This window comes from Lygodium microphyllum, chromosome 29 (assembly GCF_053477565.2).
Source record: "Lygodium microphyllum isolate KBCC chromosome 29, Lygodium_microphyllum_v1.1.10, whole genome shotgun sequence".
Taxonomy (NCBI): Eukaryota; Viridiplantae; Streptophyta; class Polypodiopsida; order Schizaeales; family Lygodiaceae; genus Lygodium; species Lygodium microphyllum.
In genome coordinates, this window is record NC_141163.1 from 84036398 (window position 1) to 84057279 (window position 20882).

At 40.5% G+C, this 20882-nt stretch overlaps 1 protein-coding gene across 1 annotated transcript in view; it reads left to right on the forward strand.

Annotated features, from left to right (window-relative positions):
- LOC148010855 (phosphoribosylglycinamide formyltransferase, chloroplastic-like) overlaps nt 1-12168 on the forward strand; it is a 42186-nt gene extending 30018 nt beyond the window's left edge. Inside the window, exon 5 of the mRNA XM_087671932.1 lies at nt 11949-12168. Coding sequence (XP_087528058.1) covers nt 11949-12062 — 114 coding nt within the window. The 3' untranslated portion in view covers nt 12063-12168. The remainder of the gene's footprint in view (nt 1-11948) is intronic.
- The last annotated feature ends 8714 nt before the right edge of the window (nt 12169-20882 follow it).

Genomic DNA, 20882 nt, shown 5'->3' on the forward strand with positions numbered 1-20882 from the left:
TCTGTCACTTGGCAAAAGAACAATGACAAGGCTCATGCCATTATCAAACTAGAGCTAGGGACAACAGCTATATCCACCATGTGGATAACTGTGAGACCTCACAGGATACATATCATAGTACATACAACAATGTCCGTCATAGTAGAACCATGGATACCCAAGTAGTGGGTGCGCAAGCCACCACCAAGGTGCCTCGGAGAGAACCTGATGTCGATGTCGATCGTACCAGCTCCTGAAGATAGAGAAGATCATAGCAGCTCTCAATGTCTAGCACACATGACTATCTTGTCACCAATGCCGCAGCGCATAAATGACCATGGATTCCCCTGCTTTGTCCAGACTGCCAAAGTGTCCCCTCATGTGAGCTCTAGACGAAAGCCACCTGCTCTGTGTCAAGTAACCAGCCCATCACGGACCTGGATGTTAATCCCAGCTCCAGAATTTGTACTTGCCAGACTTCAATCGATGCATTAGGGACGTCCCTCTCTGGATCCTATGCACCTGTATAGAAATATAGATGAGGCGTGGTTGCCCCATCTCACCACCCTCTCACACTCCCTCTTTGGCACCAGAGAGTTTTGAGAAATGATCTCATCACCACCACCACTAGAAAACAGATGAGGAAGGGGCCACCAAGCCCTTTCCACGATCCAAAGAAGAGGATCTCTTCCGTGCCTTAGACTTCACCTTGGCCGAAGGATCAGAATCGGAATTTGAGGCAGATGAGGACTCGTCGGAGGAGTCCGCATCCCGCATCGTCTTCCGCTCCTGTGTCTTCCTGGAAGCCGCTAACTCTTTGCAATCCTTCAGTAAATGACCTTTCTTGCCACAGTGGTAACACTGGGCCTTCGACTTCTGTGTCTTCAAACCCCTCCTTGAAGCTGTAAAAGCATCATTGGAATCTCCATGTAGCATATCATCAGTGGATGTGCACGAAGGAGCCATCTGTAGAGGATGTAGAAGAGAAGTAGAGAAAAGAGGTATTTGGGGAGGGAACACAACCAAAACACGAGCACAGACTACAAAAAACAAGAGTTTACATATAGTATAACCCAAAATCTGATCAAAATAAGCCAAAAATCTGCTGCACAAAGTCAAAAAATCAGTTCAAAACTGCTAGAAACAGCAAAAACGGCCTGTTTTGCTAGTCGCCCAGCCCAAAGTAGTGCTGAAAACAACAAAACGCAAGCTGCACATTGCATAAACAGGTGTAGGGAATTGGCGCGAGCAGCTTGATGATGAAAACACAGTTAGCAAGAGGTGTTGGACAGCAGGCGATGGCAAATCTGCAGAAAACGCAAGTCAAACAGGTCGCATGTATGGAGCAGCAGCCGCCTGATCAGCAAGGGTGAAAACAGTTCTGAAATTAGCAAGAAAACATAGCAGAAACACAAATCCTGAAATTTGATACCATGTCAGAAGTGGTGCAACAATGGAAGCATAAACATGTGCTGAAATAAACTGCTGAACACAAGACAAAATAAAAGAAAGAGATAACACAATATAGATGAGAACTCAGATGTATACTCGGGAAATGGAATCCATATACCAAGACATGAGATAGTATAGATACAATGTGAGTCACCGGCTGTGGAGGCACTGGCACCTGCTCCCTCTCTCCAAGAACTGTCCAGTGATGAATGAATATGTGGAGGAGGGAGCCAGACAATATATAGGACAAATAAATGCCGGAAATATGACTGGTCGACCAGCATTAAATGCCTGGCCGACTGGTTGCAAATAATGCCAATCCACAATAAACAATGGCAAATAAAATGCCTAAATAATCCAGACTCAATCATGAGCTAACTAATCTGCTAACAGGTTGATCATAAAGGATCAATGATGGATATTGAAATTGGGAGGATAGGCTACCTATATTTAGGTAAAAAGTGGCAAAACCCTAAGTACGGTCAAATCCCTAAAAAATGGCCAAAAGTCCCCAAAAAGAAATGCACTAATGTGTACCCCATATAAAATGTCTAAAACACATAAATGATAGGTAAATACAATGTTAGAGCTCCTAATGTACTCATTTGACTCACATTGAGGCTCACATGTAGGAGGTGACAACACAAGGCACATATGATTGCTAACACCTTCCTCTTAGATCTTGGATATGGTGGAAGGCCAAAGGAGATGCTGATCCAAGGGTGGTAGAAAGAGTATTGATGGTGATGAAGTCTGTCGATGAAGAAAGGAAACCAAGGAGCAAGACCCCCTCTCTATCTAAAAATTCGAACAAATGGAAAGCCACTAAATAGCAAGGGAAATGGAGAGGCTGCGAATAGATCACTCTTGAAAACTCCAGTTGGGGATGGGTGAGCCAAGCCTTTAACCAAAGTATGAGATGGTAGTGAGGAACTATCGAAGATGTTGTAAGCTACATAGAAACAATAGGGACCAAGGGCCAAGCGGTAGGAGATGGTAGCTTGATGATAAACAAAAGAGGTTGCCACATAAAGGAAAGGCCCAAAGTGGATTGGAAACCCTGAAGAAACTCCTTACAAGCATGGGCTAATATACAAAGGGCTAGGAAATCCACAATTGCATCACCAATATCGTTTCCCTCTGAAAGGGATGGGAGGTACGAGAGAGCCACCATAGGAGATGGTGGGGGATGGGATGGACCTGTGGAATAAATGGTGCATAATCGAGAACGGGTGCAACAATAGAAAAATGCTTCAAAGGGCCTTGCATAATGGAAGGGGAACGGAGCATAGATAGCCCCCTCTCTTGCCAACCCGTCACAAGAGTGGCTCTCGTAGAAAAATCCTCAATGAAGATGGTTGGCTCGGTGAGGATAATGTAGGTCTCGAGTCTAGGAAGGCCATAAACTAAGAGAAGATGGAAACACAAGTCAAGAACATGTAGGGCCTCAGAAATGGAGCTCGATGGATGGTCAAACAATAGAGGCAAGGTGCCAATACCATGAAGAGGCACCAAAGAGATGTCACCAGTAGTGATGATATCCTTTGATGGAGATCTTGCGACGAATCATCTTAGGGGGGTCATATGACTTGATGCACCATTGTCAATGAGCCAAGGTTGCTTAGAAAACGAGACAGTTGAAGAAGGCTCCTCCACTTGAAAAATGTGTAGAAACACAGATTCCATGGTAAAAGCAAGTAACGAAGTAGAGATAAACGAGGACTTTGATGTAGATCCACCCTTCAATCATGGACGAAGGTGAGGGTATATCCTGCAGGACTTCTCCATGGGGTGCGAGGTCTTTCCACAATGAGGACACGTGAGATATCCTCTATGCTTCTCCACAAAATTTGTACCAGAGACGAAAGATGTCTCTATCTTTTTTCTCTTACCTATCTTTTGCTTGGTTTGTCCTATACTTGGTGATAAGGTTGCATAAGTATGGCCATGTGTATGAGCTCCGCAAGAATTTGTTTCTTTGTGATGTGCATTGTACTCGAGCACCAATGGGGCTAGCTTCTTCCAAATAAGAGTCTCCCGGCTACGATAAGTGAGAAGATTGGTGTAGAGCACATCATATGTTGGTGACAAAAGATGTGAGAGAAGTGTCACAACTAGATTCTCTAAAGAAATGTCTGTACCTAGGGATGCAAGCTCATCTCGAATCTCCTCTGTCTTGTAGATGTGGTGTCTTATCATAGGAGAATCTACGACAAAAAGATGTCATAGCTTCAACTCAAGAGATAATTAATGCCTAAATGTTTGGATTCAGAAGAGATGCTAATCTCCTCTAAATCTCTGCAATGGTGCGGATAAGTCTAACATGCAAGAGCGCAGAATTTGTACAACTCAAAAAGAGAAAAGAGCGGGCTTTGGCATTCAATGGATCCGTAAAGCTTCCAAATCCGCGGTTACACCATCACGAGGATCTAGGTATGTTGGTATATATGGACAAGAACAAAATCCCAAAGGTCATTGTCGTCGAGGATGCACTCCGTGTTGCTCGACCATAGAGGGTAGTTCGTTCCATCCTACTTTTCGGATGTGAGTGGAGAGGGTAGGATTGACATGTGCTCTCGAGATGCCATTAAAGCCAATCAAGGATCCAAAACCGCGGAAGAATATAATGGGAAAAAGAGAGAGGATAATGGTTGGTCTGTATTGCCTCAAAAACGTGAAATGGGTGGAAGATAGCGAATTAGTAGACCATCCTCAATTGTTGTAGCTTTGTTTCAATGCATTTTTGCTTGAGACGAGTTTAGATCGGACTCCTTTAGGTTCAACAATGCGAGAGGTCTAGAGTACCATGTGATGCTCAAGGGGAAAGTAGTAGTTCCGCTTCTCTAGTGATAGATGGCTCATGCCTATGGTGGATCTCGGATGTACTCAGTTAGCATCCAAGGTATTATTTGTTGATAATATATTTGTCATGAGATCACTTTTCAATATATTAGTCATTTTAGTTAGTATTCATATGAGTACAATTTTCATTGCAACTTTGAGACTAAAAATTTATTGTCATGGGAACGTGAAAATTTGAGATGCTCTAATATTTTCGATAACATTTGATTAGGATATTAATCAAATGTGCAAAGTTGTTTAGCACATGTGATGCACATGGCAGTTATTTCATGGTAATAGGCCAAGGACTCCGAGGATGTAGTGGGTGTCAAAGGCAAAAGTTGTGATAAGCTATGCCAATTGGGTTTTGGTAGTTAGTGGGTGTCAGTTTTGATCCTAGGACAATTGTTTGGCCAATAAGTGTCAATGGTGACATTAGGGATTGGTATTAATTAATCAATTAATGCGAGTCTAAGGGTCAACAGAGGTTGGGGGTCACTCAAATGGCCTAGCCAATTCTATTATAGATGGGTGGATTTAATTTTGGGTAGGGTGGGAAGGGCTGAAATTAATTTTCAAGATTATTTAAATTTGAAAATTAATTAAATGGTTGGATAATGTTCAAAAATGGATTTGGAAGGCTAGTACTTTGCAAAAATGCCCATGCAAATAAAAACTTTTTTGGGAATTGGGTCTTAGTCATTCAGTCAGTTTATAGCTTGGGAAAGAGAGAGAGAGGTGTAAAGAAAAGTGCTAGGGTTTGTACTAAGGAAACACAGAGTGTATGACCATAATAGAAATGCAAAGAGACAAACACAGACACAGAGAGCAAAACTCAAAACTCAAACACAAACTTAAACACAAATAGAAGAAGGGGAAGAGAGAACACAACTCTGAAGTGAATGAATGCTGTAAATGAATGTAAGAGTGTATAGTGTGCTCAAGAGTAGAGCAATGTCGGAGTGTGATGCCCATCAGAGACGGATCCCAAGTCTGTAATCACCAGTTGGAGTGTGAAAGAGAGAGAAAATTGCAAAACGTTGACACCAGGGGCTGCCAGAGGCAAAGGTGACAACTGCAAAAGGAAGAGATGATGTCAGGCGGCTCCAAAAGAATGCAAACGCAGGTTATAGGATGTCTCTTGATGTTGGAAATGCTGATGATGGCAGCTGGAGGCCAAACGCAGCTTGGGAGATGGCGCCAAACTGTGAGCAACAGCCGGAAGAAGAAAGAGGAGCCTAATGTCGGCGGTCTTCCTATGGTGCTAAGAACCATAAGGAACGAAAGAAGATGAAGTAGATGAAGCACCCCGCTAGGAGAGCAAGGTAGAAGTCACTGCTATGATAGCATCAAGAGAGATGTTGTATGATCTGCCTTGGGAAGGGAAACCGCCATGTTGGAAGAAGAGCAAGCACTTCGAGGATGATCAAACCATGAAAGGAACGGTGTGCATCCCCATATCTCTAGCCTAGGTAGGACATAAGCAATCTGCAAGTTAGCGCCACATTCTTGGCTGTTGCAACAGGAGTGGTAGTGCTCGGAGATGGATAGTGTGAAAAAGTGTAGTGTGGGTAGGATAGGGGAGTGGAGTACACTTGGGAATGGGCCCGGGAGTATCCACCAAGCATGCGGGTAGTGTGCAAGGTGGATCCATAGGTAGGGATGGGCTAACTAGACATGGGCATGGTAGTCACATGAGTAACCCAAGGAGGTGGAATGGGAACACGAGGAGTAGAAGATGGTAATCCTTGTGTAGGTGCAACCCGAGGAGAGTGTGAAGACGCACCATAAGTTGAGGATGGAAACCCTTGCGGTTGAGTGGTCATGTGAGATGAGAAGTTGGGGATAGTGAGGAGGATGCCCATCACAGTTGTCCCAGGTGCTATGGGTGTGCTCATTTGTTGAAAGGTGAGAGGCATTGTGTTAAAGGGTGGCATTTCCCCTAACGAAGTACCATGGGGCAAAGAGGTAGAGAAGGAGAAGATGCTAGGAGCGGAGATGGAAGATCTAACTCCTAGGGCGTGTGATGCAGATGTGGAGTGTAATCCAAGGTTTTGAAAAGATAATGAGAGGTGATCAAGGTATAATATAGAACAGGATGGGATGGGAGGAAAGTGAAAAGTGTGTGTGACATGCTCAAATGAAACAGAAGCTGTAGATGTATCTGAATTACGTTTGCTTTGTGAGCCCCCTCTATTAAAGTTCACATAAGCAAAGTCATTTGGATGTTGTAACTCTAAAGAAGAAAGAGAAGAGAGTTTTGATTCATGCAACTCAAAAGGATTGTACAAATCTGACATTGGACTTGGCTGAGAAGATGAAGATGGATCGCCAGACGTTCCAAATGCGATATGTCCTCCATGATTGGAGAGGTGGCCAGCCTCACCAACCGGTCCGAATGTGGTAGTAACGCTTGTAGGAGAGGTGTAAACATTATCGTACTTGTTGTGATAGTACTCCTCAAAGTCCTCCTTTGTTATGTTAGTGAAATTTGGAATAGAAGTAGAAAAAGAAGGTGAAGGTGAAAGTGGGGTGTTGTTCTCCTCATTGAGTCCATAATACCGTCTTAGGGTCTCTAGTGATGGAGAAGCCTGATAGGACATCATAGGAACTGGAGAAGAAGGTGTCTAGAACATTGTGATTCGGTTACGAGTCATATTGTGTACCTCGCACAAAGACTAGCTCTCCATAATATCCGCAGAATACTCTTTATAAGAGCACTGGCTTTCATACCATGTGAAGAAAACTGCTAGGGTTTGCACTGAGGAAACATAAGAGTGTACGACCATGACAGAAACACAAAGAGACAAACACAGACACAGAGAGCGAAACTCAAACCCTAAATGCAAAACTCAGAACGCAAACACAGAAACACAAACACAAACAGAAGAAGGGAGAAAGAGAACACAACTCTGAAGTGAATGAATGCTGTAAATGAATGTAAGAGTGTACAGTGTGCTCAAGGGTAGAGCAATGTCGGAGTGTGACGTCCACCGAAGACGGATCCCAAGTCTGTAATCACCAGTCGGAGTGTAAAGAGAGAGGAAACTGCAAAACGTTGACACGAGGGGCTGCTAGAGAGACGCGACAGTTGTAGAGGGGAGAGATGATGCCAGGCGGCTTCAGAAGGATGCAAACGTAGGGTGTAGGATATCGCTTGATGTTGGAGATGTTGGCGATGGTAGTTGGAGGCCAAACTCAGCTTGGGAGATGGCGCCAGACAGTGAGCAACATCTGGAAGAAGGCACTAGGACACTGCGAGACTGGAGGAAAAGGTGGCAGCAGTTGCGAAGGCTAGACAGCCATGTGGAGGTAGATTGATGGTTGCAATCTGCACTGGAGAGTGTGAAACTTGCACAAACGGAATAGACTGAATGGGGACAGCCTATCTATTTATAGATGTACAAGGGTGTTGTCATGAGGAATGTATTTTTGAAACCTCACTTAACATGTGGATTAATTTTTAATCACATGATTAAGTAAATGTTGCATATGTGAGGTGCAACTAGGTGTTAGTTGGTGATACTAGAGAAGTGGTGTTTAATGGTACCTAACACTAATTTGATGGTCAAAGATAGTGCAGAGACACTCGGGAATAGAAGTTGCCTAGCCAATTTAATTATTGGCTAGTCAGTTTATTTTTCAGGGCATTGAAATAATTATTAGATTAGTTTTTAGTATTTAAAGGCTGAAAATTAATATTTAATTATGAAAAATGTTGGAAAAACCATTTGGAAAGGTTGTCACTTGTAAAAAATGCCCATGCAAGACTGAAAAACGTCTTTAGAGGCTAGAGAGAGGCAATTTTATAAATTCAGCCTGCAAGAGAGAGGGAGGGGAGGCTACTGGTCTGATTTGCAGCAATTGGAGGACCTTCTAAGGCTACAAGGGCAGGAGAAGACCAATCAACAGTAGAAGACAGCATCTACAGGTTGTTGAGACAGGGCAGAAGCAATAAATGATTGATTTTCTTCAGTTCTTTGCATCTACAAGCTGTTGTGGCAGGGCAGCAGCTGCATTTGACTGATTTTTAGTCATTCTTTGCGACAAAACTCTGAATTTTCTCTCTCTATAGCTTTCCATCTCATCTCCCAGCCATTTGACAACCTTGCTTCAAAGATCTCGGCATATGGATCCCTCCAGGCTGTGAAATTTCAGATTTCTCTATCGTAAACCCTAATCTGCAGCAGAAATTAGGGTTTATCAGCAGCCTTGGGAAGTGTGCCAGAAATTGGAAGCTCCAAGACTTGGATTTAACAAGGCTGAAGCTGTTTTTAGCCTATTCAAGTGGAGGGACCAGCAAATAATTGAATTTGGGGCATTTTCCATTTGCATCAAAGCGGGTGAAGGCCAATTGATTGCCCGAATCAAGGGGAAAATTGGATTAAAGACTTGGTGGTGATTTTGAACGGCAAGGGGAGTTGGAATACCGAAAGGGATTGGGAGAATCCCATTGTAAATCAACTTCTTCTTCAATAAAGCTAAAGAAATACTGCAAGGGGCGCCAATTTTGGGGCCAGTTGGGTGTGCATTGTCCAAGATTAGTAGGTAAATTTGTATTTTCAGAATTGCATTAACTGTTTGCTGCTGTAATTAAGTTGGAATCAGGGATTTACCACCTATCCACGGAAGGAAGGGTGGTTACAGGTGCCCCAAAAATTAGGGCTTTTGGGAGACCATTGAAACTCTCTCAGACTGCTTCCCTTTTTAGGGTTTTTCATTAATTAAGTGTGTTTTGGGGCTGTTTAAGAATGCTAATCAGCTGAAAAGCGTGTTTTAGCTCAACAAGTTGGAGCTGCTATTCCATTTTTTGATAAGAGAAACACAATTTGTTGTAGAAGATAGCCATTTGGGGGCCGTAGCAGGTAGGGGACAGCAAGGAGACACCTTCTACGAGTTGGCAATAACATTGCTGATCTAGTGATAGCATTTTGGAGTTGCTGGGCAGTAGGTAACTCATTAAATATAGGTTGGAGGAAGCAACAGGTGGCTTTTAGGATTTTATTGTGAGAAAATTAGATTTCTCTCTCATCTTGGCTTTCTCTCACCTTCTCCAATCCATTCTCAAGAGATCTCAGCATTTTCCAGTCATTTTGAGCAGATCTCAACGAAATTTAGTGGATAGCAGAGGATTTATGTTGTAAACCCTAAAGTTTTGCAAAAATTAGCGTTTAGCAGCTACCTTGGGACTTGTGCCAATAGGATAAGGCATTGTACACTAAAACTTGGGACTTGTGCCAATAGGATAAGGCATTGTACACTAAAATCAACATGTGCAGTTGCCAGTTTGTTGTATTGTCAAGGGCAGCACCTTGGCCAGGTGGGGTCCAATTAGAGCAAGTGCTACGTGAAAATCAAGGGGCAAATTGCCCCATTTGGGCTAGGCAAAAATTAAACATTGAATGCTAGATTAAGGCCAAGTGAAAGTTTAAACAAGCTTTAGGTTTAAAAGACTTTGCACATTAAATGTGGATGGGCAAAGGCCAATTAATGGATAGGAACAAGAAGTTTTTTCATTTTGTGAAACTTGGCAGCCAAGGAAGAAACCTCCCCATTCAAACTGGATAGGGCCTATTTGGGGCTGTTTGAGAGATCTTAGTATTTTCCAGTCATTTTGAGCAGATCTCAACGAAATTTAGTGGATAGCAGAGGATTTATGTTGTAAACTCTAAAGTTTTGCAAAAATTAGCGTTTAGCAGCTACCTTGGGACTTGTGCCAATAGGATAAGGCATTGTACACTAAAATCAACATGTGCAGTTGCCAGTTTGTTGTATTGTCAAGGGCAGCACCTTGGCCAGGTGGGGTCCAATTAGAGCAAGTGCTACGTGAAAATCAAGGGGCAAATTGCCCCGTTTGGGCTAGGCAAAAATTAAACATTGAATGCTAGATTAAGGCCAAGTGAAAGTTTAAACAAGCTTTAGGTTTTAAAGACTTTGCACATTAAATGTGGATGGGCAAAGGCCAATTAATGGATAGGAACAAGAAGTTTTTTCATTTTGTGAAGCATACTACTTGGCAGCCAAGGAAGAAACCTCCCCATTCAAACTGGATAGGGCCTATTTGGGGCTGGTTGAGAGCTGAGGGAGGTCAATCTGTTGTAGGTGTTTGCTGTAGGAGGAGATTCTGGCCAACAGGAGGCTGATCTACAGCAGCTGACAGCTCCAGTACCAGCTCAGATAGCAGTCGACAGCATTAGAAGTGTCATGGGTAGTAGATGGCTTGATTTGGGGCTGTAAATCTGCAGCCGATTGCTGGTACAAGGCCGGGACACATGCGACAGCAGATCTGGGCACTTTCTGGCAATAGATTGCAGAATTCTCTCTCTTCAGCCATGTCATCTTGCCTAATAATCCCTCAGCCAATCTTATATTTTCTCAGCATTAGAACATGGGCAGCAGTGGGATTTGCTGTCAAAACCCTAATTTACAACAAAAATTTGGGTTTCTGAGACACCTTGAAAACCATGCATACAAGGGGTGCGAGTTGTTAGGCCAATCTTAAATCTTGGAACAGCCATGTAAGGATATTACGCTAGAACAAACACAAAGAAATGTAGAATGTACAACACCATGATGAACACAATTAGTAGAATGCTCAATGAAAGATCAATGTATGAGAATGTGAATGATACAATGAGGGCCCTCAAACCTTTGTGAGAGGCGAGTGAAGAATGGTGTTGGGATGTCATGGATCCGAAAACGCAGCAGCAGCAGCACATCGAGCCGATGATGATGTGGACAGCAGTGGAGGGAGAGATTGTAGTCCTCTGATCAGCACAATGTCTTTGAGGGGCACTGGGCAGCAAAACACAAGTGATGCAGGTTGAAACACAGCTATAGCTGATCATGATCAGGAGCAGTTGGAGATAGTGAAGGCTGGCTGGTGTACACTAACAACTGAAAGCCAAGAGTGTTGGAATGAGGATGGGTGCCCACAACATGTCATTTTTGTAGGGAATTTTTGAGCAGTTGTTCTACTGTCCAAAATAAAGCTTATTTGATAAGTAATTACTTTGTTGGGACTGTTTGAAATGGAGCAAATTAGGCATTCATGCACGGCAATTTTGTGTAAATGCATTCCTTAATTTTCATGGCTCAGCATTGGGACCCTTCTTCTCAATGACCCCACTAAGGGGGAGGAATCAGGATTGAGTGTTTTGAGTGGGCAAGAGCCCAATCTTGCAAAGACACACCATGTAAACATAGATGTGGAACCAAGTTATGTATCCAGCAAGAGTTGAACCTAGAACCTCACAATTATCAGCCGAAGTATTGATCACTAAGGCATTTTCCTGGGGAAACTTGGTGAGTTACCTGGTTCTGCTTCTGCCATCTTAGTTGGGAATTTTCAAACAGTTCCTCACTTAGGTAGGAGGTTTCTTGACTGTAACCTATTCTAGGCTGATGGTCTGCAATCGACTGCTTTTTTGTGTGCGCGCTTGTTTAGAATATTATTAGTATGAACTTGGCAAGTGGTTTTGTGTTGCTCCAATTATTGATTAATCATCACTTTGGTTCTAGTCTAAAGTCTACTAAGATCATTGGCCCATTTCCAGAACCTTGCATGTGGTTCATTGTCATTATATCTAGTGTGGTTTCTTAATCCGATCCTCTCTGTATATTTGTCTTCTTTAAAACCTTGTCCATGAATTGTGTTTTTTCTTCTTCCCAAACAGGAGCACATTCTATATCCTGAGGCTGTTGCAGCACTTTGTGAAGATAGAATATTCTGGCGAGAAGATGGCGTACCTTTGATACGTAGATCATGGGATCAGGCAGACTACTATTGAAAATGGTCAGTGAGGAGTGTTGATTGAGATGTGAGCTTTTTTGTATTGTCTAGGAAAAGAACTTCATGCAACAAGAGACCTTATCAACAAGAGTGCAAGTTTTGTTATGTTGTGCCACTCAAAATTTTAGGTTTACAAGACTCTTCAACAGCTTTACTTAATAGTCCTTGAAGTACAAACCCATCTTTAACATCAAGACTGCTTTTCGGAAAATGTGCACAGCTGGTATTGTATAATTGTGCATCAAAATAACATCAAGACTGCAGATCCTTATCATGCTATTTCTCGAGTGCAAGAATACAGCTCAGTATTTGCATGTCTTTCAATGGGAAAGGTTTTTTGGGCATGGTCACGTCTATGGTTCTCTCAGTTGTGTCAATAGAGAAAAGATCCTGATGATTAGACAAGAGCATTCCAAGAAATAAATCTGAGGGTGGTTCATCTTTTGCACTACTGCATATGCATGGTTTCATGTATGTGTAGATGGTTATCAAGCACTATGTAAGAAAGCCATTTTGGATATCCATCAGTCTTTCATGTGAAAGATGCAGCAAAACTCTAGCAAAAAACCTAGAGAGACATGACATGAATGGTGGCAAGCGGGTTGAGGCAAATTTCTTTGATCAATTTGTACAATATATGCAAAAATTAAAGACTTGCCTTAGAAGCTCGTGAGTTGCACAGAGCTTGTAGATGGTGGCTAATGAACACAAGTAGCTGTGTGTTTTGACATGCTTGTTTAGAAAATGAGGTGTGTAGATGTCAATATAGAAGCATGAAGATGGTGGAGGGATATCTCTATATTCTAGATTGGACTGGTATGTGCCAATTTACTCAAGACATGAGGAATACTTGAAGAACATTGATCATGCAAATCATATGGATAACGATAAATGATTTGCTAGGCTTCATCTTAAAGTAGCATATCAATTCTTGCCAATGCAAGCCATGCACAAAGCTACAACGTGGGGGTAATTAAAAATGTGGGACTCAAGCTAATGAGGTAGCAAGGCATGTGGGTCAAAGTGTGGACCATTTGCTTGTTGGGCATATCATCGCAACATGAAGATCTATGTGACATAGTGGAGTGTAGCGGGCAACATTTCTTTATAATGTGTGTGGATGAGTTATGGTATGACATCATAATGTTAGTGGGAAGTTGAATTTTTGTGCTACATGGTTTGGATGCATGTTACAAAAATCAAAATTCATCTTAGCGTAAGCATGTCTCTATGTTACCAGAACGCTTTCTTGCCCATTTGCATAAAGTAAGAGGTGTGTTTGAAGTTATATCAGAAATTGCCATCTCAAGTCTCTGAAGTGTACATTGCAGCAATAAAAAAGTTTAAAGCCCTTGAGAGCACTTATGGGCCAAGCTATGTAGTGGATGAAAGATAAGTTCAGGGTGGTAAAAAGGGGTTTGAGATGTTTGTCACTAACAGCGAAGGATCTAAGTGCTATCTCATTGTATAAGATCCATAGGGAGGGGATAGAGGGATAACCTGTATACATAGTATATCCTTGAAAGTAGGATGTAACTTGACAAATAATAGTACTATACAGGATGGCTGATCAATGGTTAGGGCAATCATCGTGGAGATATGGTGGCATGCATTTCCATGGTCATCTTGAGTAGCTAGGTGGTTATATGGAGGTGGATAGGAGACATGCCATGCTCATATATTTCTAGATCTCAATTGTAAATGATTGTAAGAGTCATTTGATTGGCAAAAATTGTGACCACAACATTGTGAGAGTTGTGATTGTGCTATGAGGATGGTGATACATGGGCTTGTGTGCACATAACTAAGGCTTTCAAGTGAATATTTGGGGATCTATTTGTATCTATTATATAGCCATGACTAGTCTTGTAACATCAAAATATAGAAATTCCTAAATGATTCAAAACATTATAATGTTGTAAAGTATATATTGTCAAAACTGTGATAGCATGTGATCTCTTTTAAAATTTGATAAAAATGATTAGCATCCTAAACAACTCAAATCACAACTAAATCTTATTGAACATAATGATGCTAAAGGAGTGATATTATGTATTCTCTTTTGATATTTGACAATAAGTTCACACATCTTATTAAAGAAGGCATTCACTCTATTAAGACGTGGCATCAGTGCAATAGAAGTTTAATGTTCCATTAGTATAGATGTCTCTACCTCAATCTATATTCTTCTTTATGCAATTATAAGTGCTATACATTATCCTGTAGTGTGAGTGCTTCCCCACAAATTTTTGAACTGACATCCAGGTGGACAAATAGGGGTGGTCTAAGGAGCAAGAGGAATGTGATAGAGTGGGCACCTCTCTATGGGCAAGTTGATGCAAGTGAGATGAGCAAGTTGTAGAAGAATAAATGCAACATGAAGCTTGACTTTGCAGGAGCATTGCAAGGTAAAGAAGATATGGTTGAACTTTAGAAGTAGATGCATAGTGACTAGAAGAGGTTAAACGACAAGAAGAGTGCATCAATCAAGTATGGGATTTGAGTTCTCTAGGCTCAAACTACTTTCTTTATATCTCATATAAAACAAACATAAACGATTTTGATTTGTGTCGCCTATACATGTATTTCATGGGTTGGCCTCCTTTGGAAGAAGAAGTCTAAATTTGGTTTTGGTGCAAATTTGAATATACAGTTGCTCCCATGCAATTTAGATGTGTTGGAAGCGAATTCTTCTTAGTCTTGGTCTCATCTCACATAGAGAGAGATTGGACTCTCATTTTAGTGGTTGGCTTCAAAGGCTATATAGTATACTCTCTTCCTTGAAGTTTGAGCTTTGCCCCTAGCAGTGTCCTTGAGCATGATTGTCTTATTTGGGCCACATTCCCAAGGCTCCAAGTTTGGATGGATGGAGAGGATACACTGTTGGAAACCTTGGGCAAAATTCTTCGTGCTTTAATTGACATAATGCCCAATTGAGCTCTTAAGGCCTAGAGGCACGAGTGCATTTTATGGGATAGAAGGAAACCATAGCTAGAACTATTGGAGTCGTTTGACAAAAAATGGTATCAAGGTGGTCATTGAGATCTCATTCACAATCTTCCCTGATACGTGCAAATGTGGCATCAAGGTGGTCATTGAGGTCTCATTCTCGATCTTCCTTGATGCATGCTTCATTTGCACAGAGAGTAGACATTATGCAAAGGATCATCGGAAGAGAGCAGGTGCTTTGGAGAGATGGACTAAGGAGAATAAGGAAGATGGTAGAGAACCTCATGCTATGCATGCAACATCCAGTGAGGAAAAGAGAGGAGATTTGGACAAGAGTAAGGCCAAAGGAGGTAGCACCAAAATGAGAAGGACCTCAACTGAGAAGACTTGTCCTCAAGCTACTAAGGACCAACCTAAGGTTCTCCAAAATGCCAACTAAGAGAATTGAGAGCCAAAGAATAAAGATCAATATCATAAAGGTGTTAAAGGGAAGCATAAAGTCTCACTCGAAAAACTAGCTTGGAAGCCATTGATTAATTACAATTTCTTTGCCATATTGAGAGGAGAGATGCATATTTGATTATGATGAATACACTTATGATTAGGGGTAGGAGCTTTGACAAATTAATTGCGATAAAATGGAATCTTAGGAGTTTGGAAAGTCACCTTCAAAATTATTTGTGCGATGGAGTTTTAAGAAGAAAAAAGCCTAATGTGGTTGCTTTGCATGAAGTTAAATAAGGAGAGGAGAAGGCAAGGACATTGTCCTAACTATAAGATTTTGGGGACTACTGTGGACAAGGCGAAAGGGGTGTGATGTTGCATATTATTGATAAATCTCATTATTATTATTACTTTGGTTTTGTGAGTTTGATAGCTCCAGATGGACCAACATAACACTAGCAAGGATAGGCACCAAGCACCTTGTTTATAGGCCTAGGTAATTATGGACTTGAGAAAGGATAACCCTAATGCTCACCTAATAAAACGCCCCATCGCGACGATGAGTTCCCACATAAGGAGTGCCATGCCCATCTTGGATGTCAACTTGTATAGATCTCATTATGAGGGAGGGAGTGGGTAGGGGCCCAGTATTCATTATAGTGTCCTAGTGGAGAGGTGGATCAAACACACTTAGGCATAACCAAAGTCACAAACAGAAAACATGGTAATGATAGTGCTAGTAAATGAAGAAGCATGGAGAATGACCCTTCAAGATATCGAGATTCTTTGTTATTGTCTCTTAATGATTGTCCTAAGGGTGTGGCGCCACATCACCTTATGAATGGAGGTGAGCATTTCATTATAGATCAAGTGAGAGAGAATATTGAAATTATGAAAGTGCAACTAAAGGGAAACATGGTTGCTAGTTGTTGGTGCCCCTAAAACCTATTTCTTCAACTCATACAAGAGGGAATTTAGAATGATTAGTGAAGATAAGGAAACATAGTTAGGATAATGCAAAGGTCATCAAAGCCTTCTTTGAGTATCCCTTCACTATTTTGGGAGCTATCCACATATACCACATGATTATGATCAAAAGCTAGCCTCCTTTTTGGAGGTAGATGCCTTAATACTAGAGAGCCCTTCTTACTAGAGGATGTGTAGTATACAATGGGGGGAAATGAAAAAAGGCATGCCATTACGTCTAGACAATCTACTAGTTGAGGCTTTTCAGGCATTCTAGAAGGTATGCTCTCAAGACTTGTACAACCTATTCAACAAGAAGGTAGGGTTGCGTGCTTGCCCCAATTATTTTTGTGCTCCTAACCAATGTTGTGTCAAAGAATGTGAATGGAAGATGCAACAATGTACATTTCCAAGGATTACCTTTAAGTTAAGAGGATTTCTTTGTGTCTCAATTATATGCAAATGACAATTCTAATATTGTCAAAGCAGATGGTGTGCCTAAATTGGAAAGAGCTAGAGCCTTGGCTGATGCAATTGGGTTTAAAGATAATTGGCTTAGAGAAGGTATTTCTAAGTGGATAAATATCCATCTAAGTTTTGTTGAAAGGCTAGTTGCCAACTCAATTTGTTGAAGAGATGACAAATAAGATGAAGAAGTGGAGCAATACCTCTCTTAGCTTTGCTTGGAGGCTAGTTGTATTGAAAATGATTCTAATGTCAATGCTATTCTACCTAGCAATGATTCATTGCTATTGTGCTTTAGCTTGGGCAAAGGATAGAGAAAGAATTTGACACTTATACATAAAAACAAGAGACTAATAAGGGATGGATATTCATAGCTTGGCCTATTGTCCTAGCTCAATGGAGTGCAGGTGGGTTGGCTATTCCCCAACTAAAACAAAACAAACAATCATGGTTGCCCAAACTCAAAAATGAAAAATTGTGCACTAAAAGACTTGGAATGGTTTGATGTGGTGTGTTCGAGGCAAAGTATGAGGATCCCAAACTTTAAGGTTGTGTATGTGATAGCCATGTCATGTAAGGATAGGTTGCAGAATACTTCATGGGTTGGTGTTGAGGATGGACATGGGAATACATCACTTCTAAATCTGGTGTGGACTTTCAAGCATGCATTCTATCCACCCTTCATCCTGGTTGAGGAAGAGCCAAAATTAGAACATGGTAGCTAAAGGAATATGTTAGGTGAGTGCACATGTGGGGCTAAAGGGAGGGAGAAGTGCTAACCATAGTTGAAATCACATATTGTATTGATTGAATGATGATGAAGTTAGGTGGATGCAACAAATAAGAAAAGAGCTTAGTGATAAACTTCATCAAAAGCATGTGTGATAACATAACTAGATTTTAAGCTTCCCCCATGGGCACTTTATTGTTAAAGTGCAAAAGAAGGAAATATTTCCATGAAAAGGTTCATGATTTCATCCATAAGACTTTTTTCTATCCCCAAACCTAAATTGAGAATATGGGAAAAGAGGATCAATGGTGTGTGGAGAGTAACACCTTCTCACAAACTCAACCTATTAACCTAGTGCTTTGGCATGTCATAGTGAACAAGTTTGCCACCAAAGACATGCTTGGCAAGTCAATGCATGTCTTTCCTTTGTGTGTATTTTACAAATGGAAAGAGGAGAATGTTCCTCACTCATTTTGACACTTTAGAGAAGTTAGAGCTTTGTGAAGGCAAGCACATGATTGGATATGTAAGGCATGTTTTGTAAATAATGTCAATCTAAAGACGGTTTGGTTTGGTAATCAAAGCACACTAAAGGAAGAATGCTTGAAAGTTTGGGACTTGCTAAGAAATGACAAGTTTTTGGGTGGGAACAATAAGACCTTGACCTTAGGGGAGATGTGATGTAAAGCTCAGAAGTAAGTTTAACAACATTGCTTGGCTCTAGACATGGCAAATATTTAGTATTGTGCACAAGAGACTAAAGCAATTGCAATAGTTGCATAAGGATGTTAGAGCTTTAGCTCTTAGTAGCACCCTAGTGGTGTTGTGAGTATTCTCAACTCTACTCATATATTTTCTCATTATAAAAAACACCTCATTTTTTTAAGATTTAACTATTGGGTTTTGCCGAAAAGTTCTTTTCCCAATTGCATTTCTGAATCACGTGGATCTAAATTGTAGAGAAATGTCACTTTGGACATTCTATTTGAGGCATCTTTTCCTTATGTGGTAGCTATTTACAAAAGGTTTTTTGTACTTCATGTTGATATCTTTTTGTCATCACATCAATCTCATAAGTAATGATGAGATACACTTAGTGTCACGTGTAGCTAAACCAAGTAAGCCTTATGTTGTAAGGATTTTTTTCTAATTTTAGAAAGGGGTGGGGAGTTTCTATGTTGGGTGTATTATAATTGAGAGACTCTCCACCAAAGCCAATTGTCTTATTATATTTATTGAAGTTGGAAGCTTGGCTTTCAAGTATAGCTATTCTACCCTTCGTCTATGAGCACACATTAGCACGTGTCGATATTAGATGAAGGCATTAAAGGATGAAAACCCTCTAACCAACCTCAATAATTTAGTTGAAAGCTTGGCTTTCAAGTATAGGTATTCTACCCTTCCTCTATGAGCACACATTAGCACATGTCAATATTAGATGAAGGTGTTAAATGATGAAAACCCTTTAACCAATCTCAATAATTTAGTTGGAAGTTTTGTGGAGCACAATTGTGACATACATCTTCATCAATCCAATAGGTCTAGTGTCATCACCAGCTTCTTCTTCTTTTCCTTCTTTGAGAGAGAGAGAGAGAGAGAGAGAGAGAGAGAGAGAGAGAGAGAGAGAGAGAGAGAGAGAGAGAGAGAGAGAGAGAGAGAGAGAGAGAGAGAGAGAGAGAGAGAGAGAGAGAGAGAGAGAGAGAGAGAGGGAGAGGGAGAGGGAGAGGGAGAGGGAGAGGGAGAGGGAGAGGGAGAGGGAGAGGGAGAGGGAGAGGGAGAGGGAGAGGGAGAGGGAGAGGGAGAGGGAGAGGGAGAGGGAGAGGGAGAGGGAGAGGGAGAGGGAGAGGGAGAGGGAGAGGGAGAGGGAGAGGGAGAGAGAGAGAGAGAGAGAGAGAGAGATTAATGTCCTCTAGATGTCTCAAAGGCATGCAAGACAAAATGACTTAACTCCACATCTCAAATACAATTCACTTTAGGATACCATTGGCTTGAACATGAACCAACTACGAAGATTACAATAGTTACTATACAAGTTAATGGCCCTAAGTAGCCCAAGCTTTAGGATTTTTGAACTCTTGTATGATGGCTTTGCCACCTCAATAAACTACCCATTTTCTCACTTGGTTGTGCTTTGAGTTGTGCTAGTGTGAGCTCACCTATAATCCACATTTTGGTTCACTTGAAACATTTTGATTTCTTATAATGCTTCATTTTTATCTTGTATGTCTCCAAATTTCAAAGTTGCTTGGTTCTCTAACTTGTATTAATATACGAAGATGGGATTTGTATTACATGGAAGGGCTTTAATTATACAAGGTATAATATGAAGACACCTGTAAGTCATTTACTGTATCGGATCATACAAAAGACTAGTGGAGATTTGTGAATGATTGTTATGTTTGATTGATTTCTAGGATTTGGAGATTACTATGACAAATGAAAAAGCATGAAAAGAAGGGTAAGTAATAATTGGATTTATATTTTAACTATGAGAAGAAGGGAAACTAATAATTGGATTTATATTTTGATTCTTAAGACTCTTTAAGGGGTCATGAGGTAATAGTAATGGTTTAAGATAAAATTTGGAAATTATTTATGGCTCCCTAAGGGATCATAAGCAAATAATGTAAGTTTAAATTAAAAGTTGGAAATTTTTATGACTCCTAAAGTGGTCATATGTAAATAATATTGGTTTAAGTTCAAATTTAAAAATTCTTTATGGCTTCTAAATGGCTCATAAGGAAATAATATATGTTTAAATTTGGAAATCTGTATGACCCCTTAAGGGATCCTAAGTAAATAATATTAATTTTAGTTAAAATTTGGAAAATTTCTTATGGTTTCCTAAGATGTCACAAATTTTGAAAGGAATTTAATAATAGCTTTAATTGAAAATTCTTTATGACCCCTTGAGGGGTCATAAGTAAATAATATTTGTTTTAAGATGAAATTTGAAGAATTAATTTAGTAATGACTTGAAAATTCAAAAGTATAAGTAATGTTTCAATATTAAACTTAATAATCAAAATTTAATAAATAAGACTATAATTTAAATAATACATATAAAAAATTAACAATTAACATGTGGCAAACTAATATTTGAGAAACTAAAGAAAACTTTATCTTGAGAAAGGAAAGAAAATTTGATCTTTGTGAAATTCATAATATTTAATTAAAAGTAAAGGTTTTTGCATTTTGGTGGAAATCATAAAGTTCCTATTAAGAGGAAAATAGTTGACATTCTTAAGTAGAAATCGTGGCCCT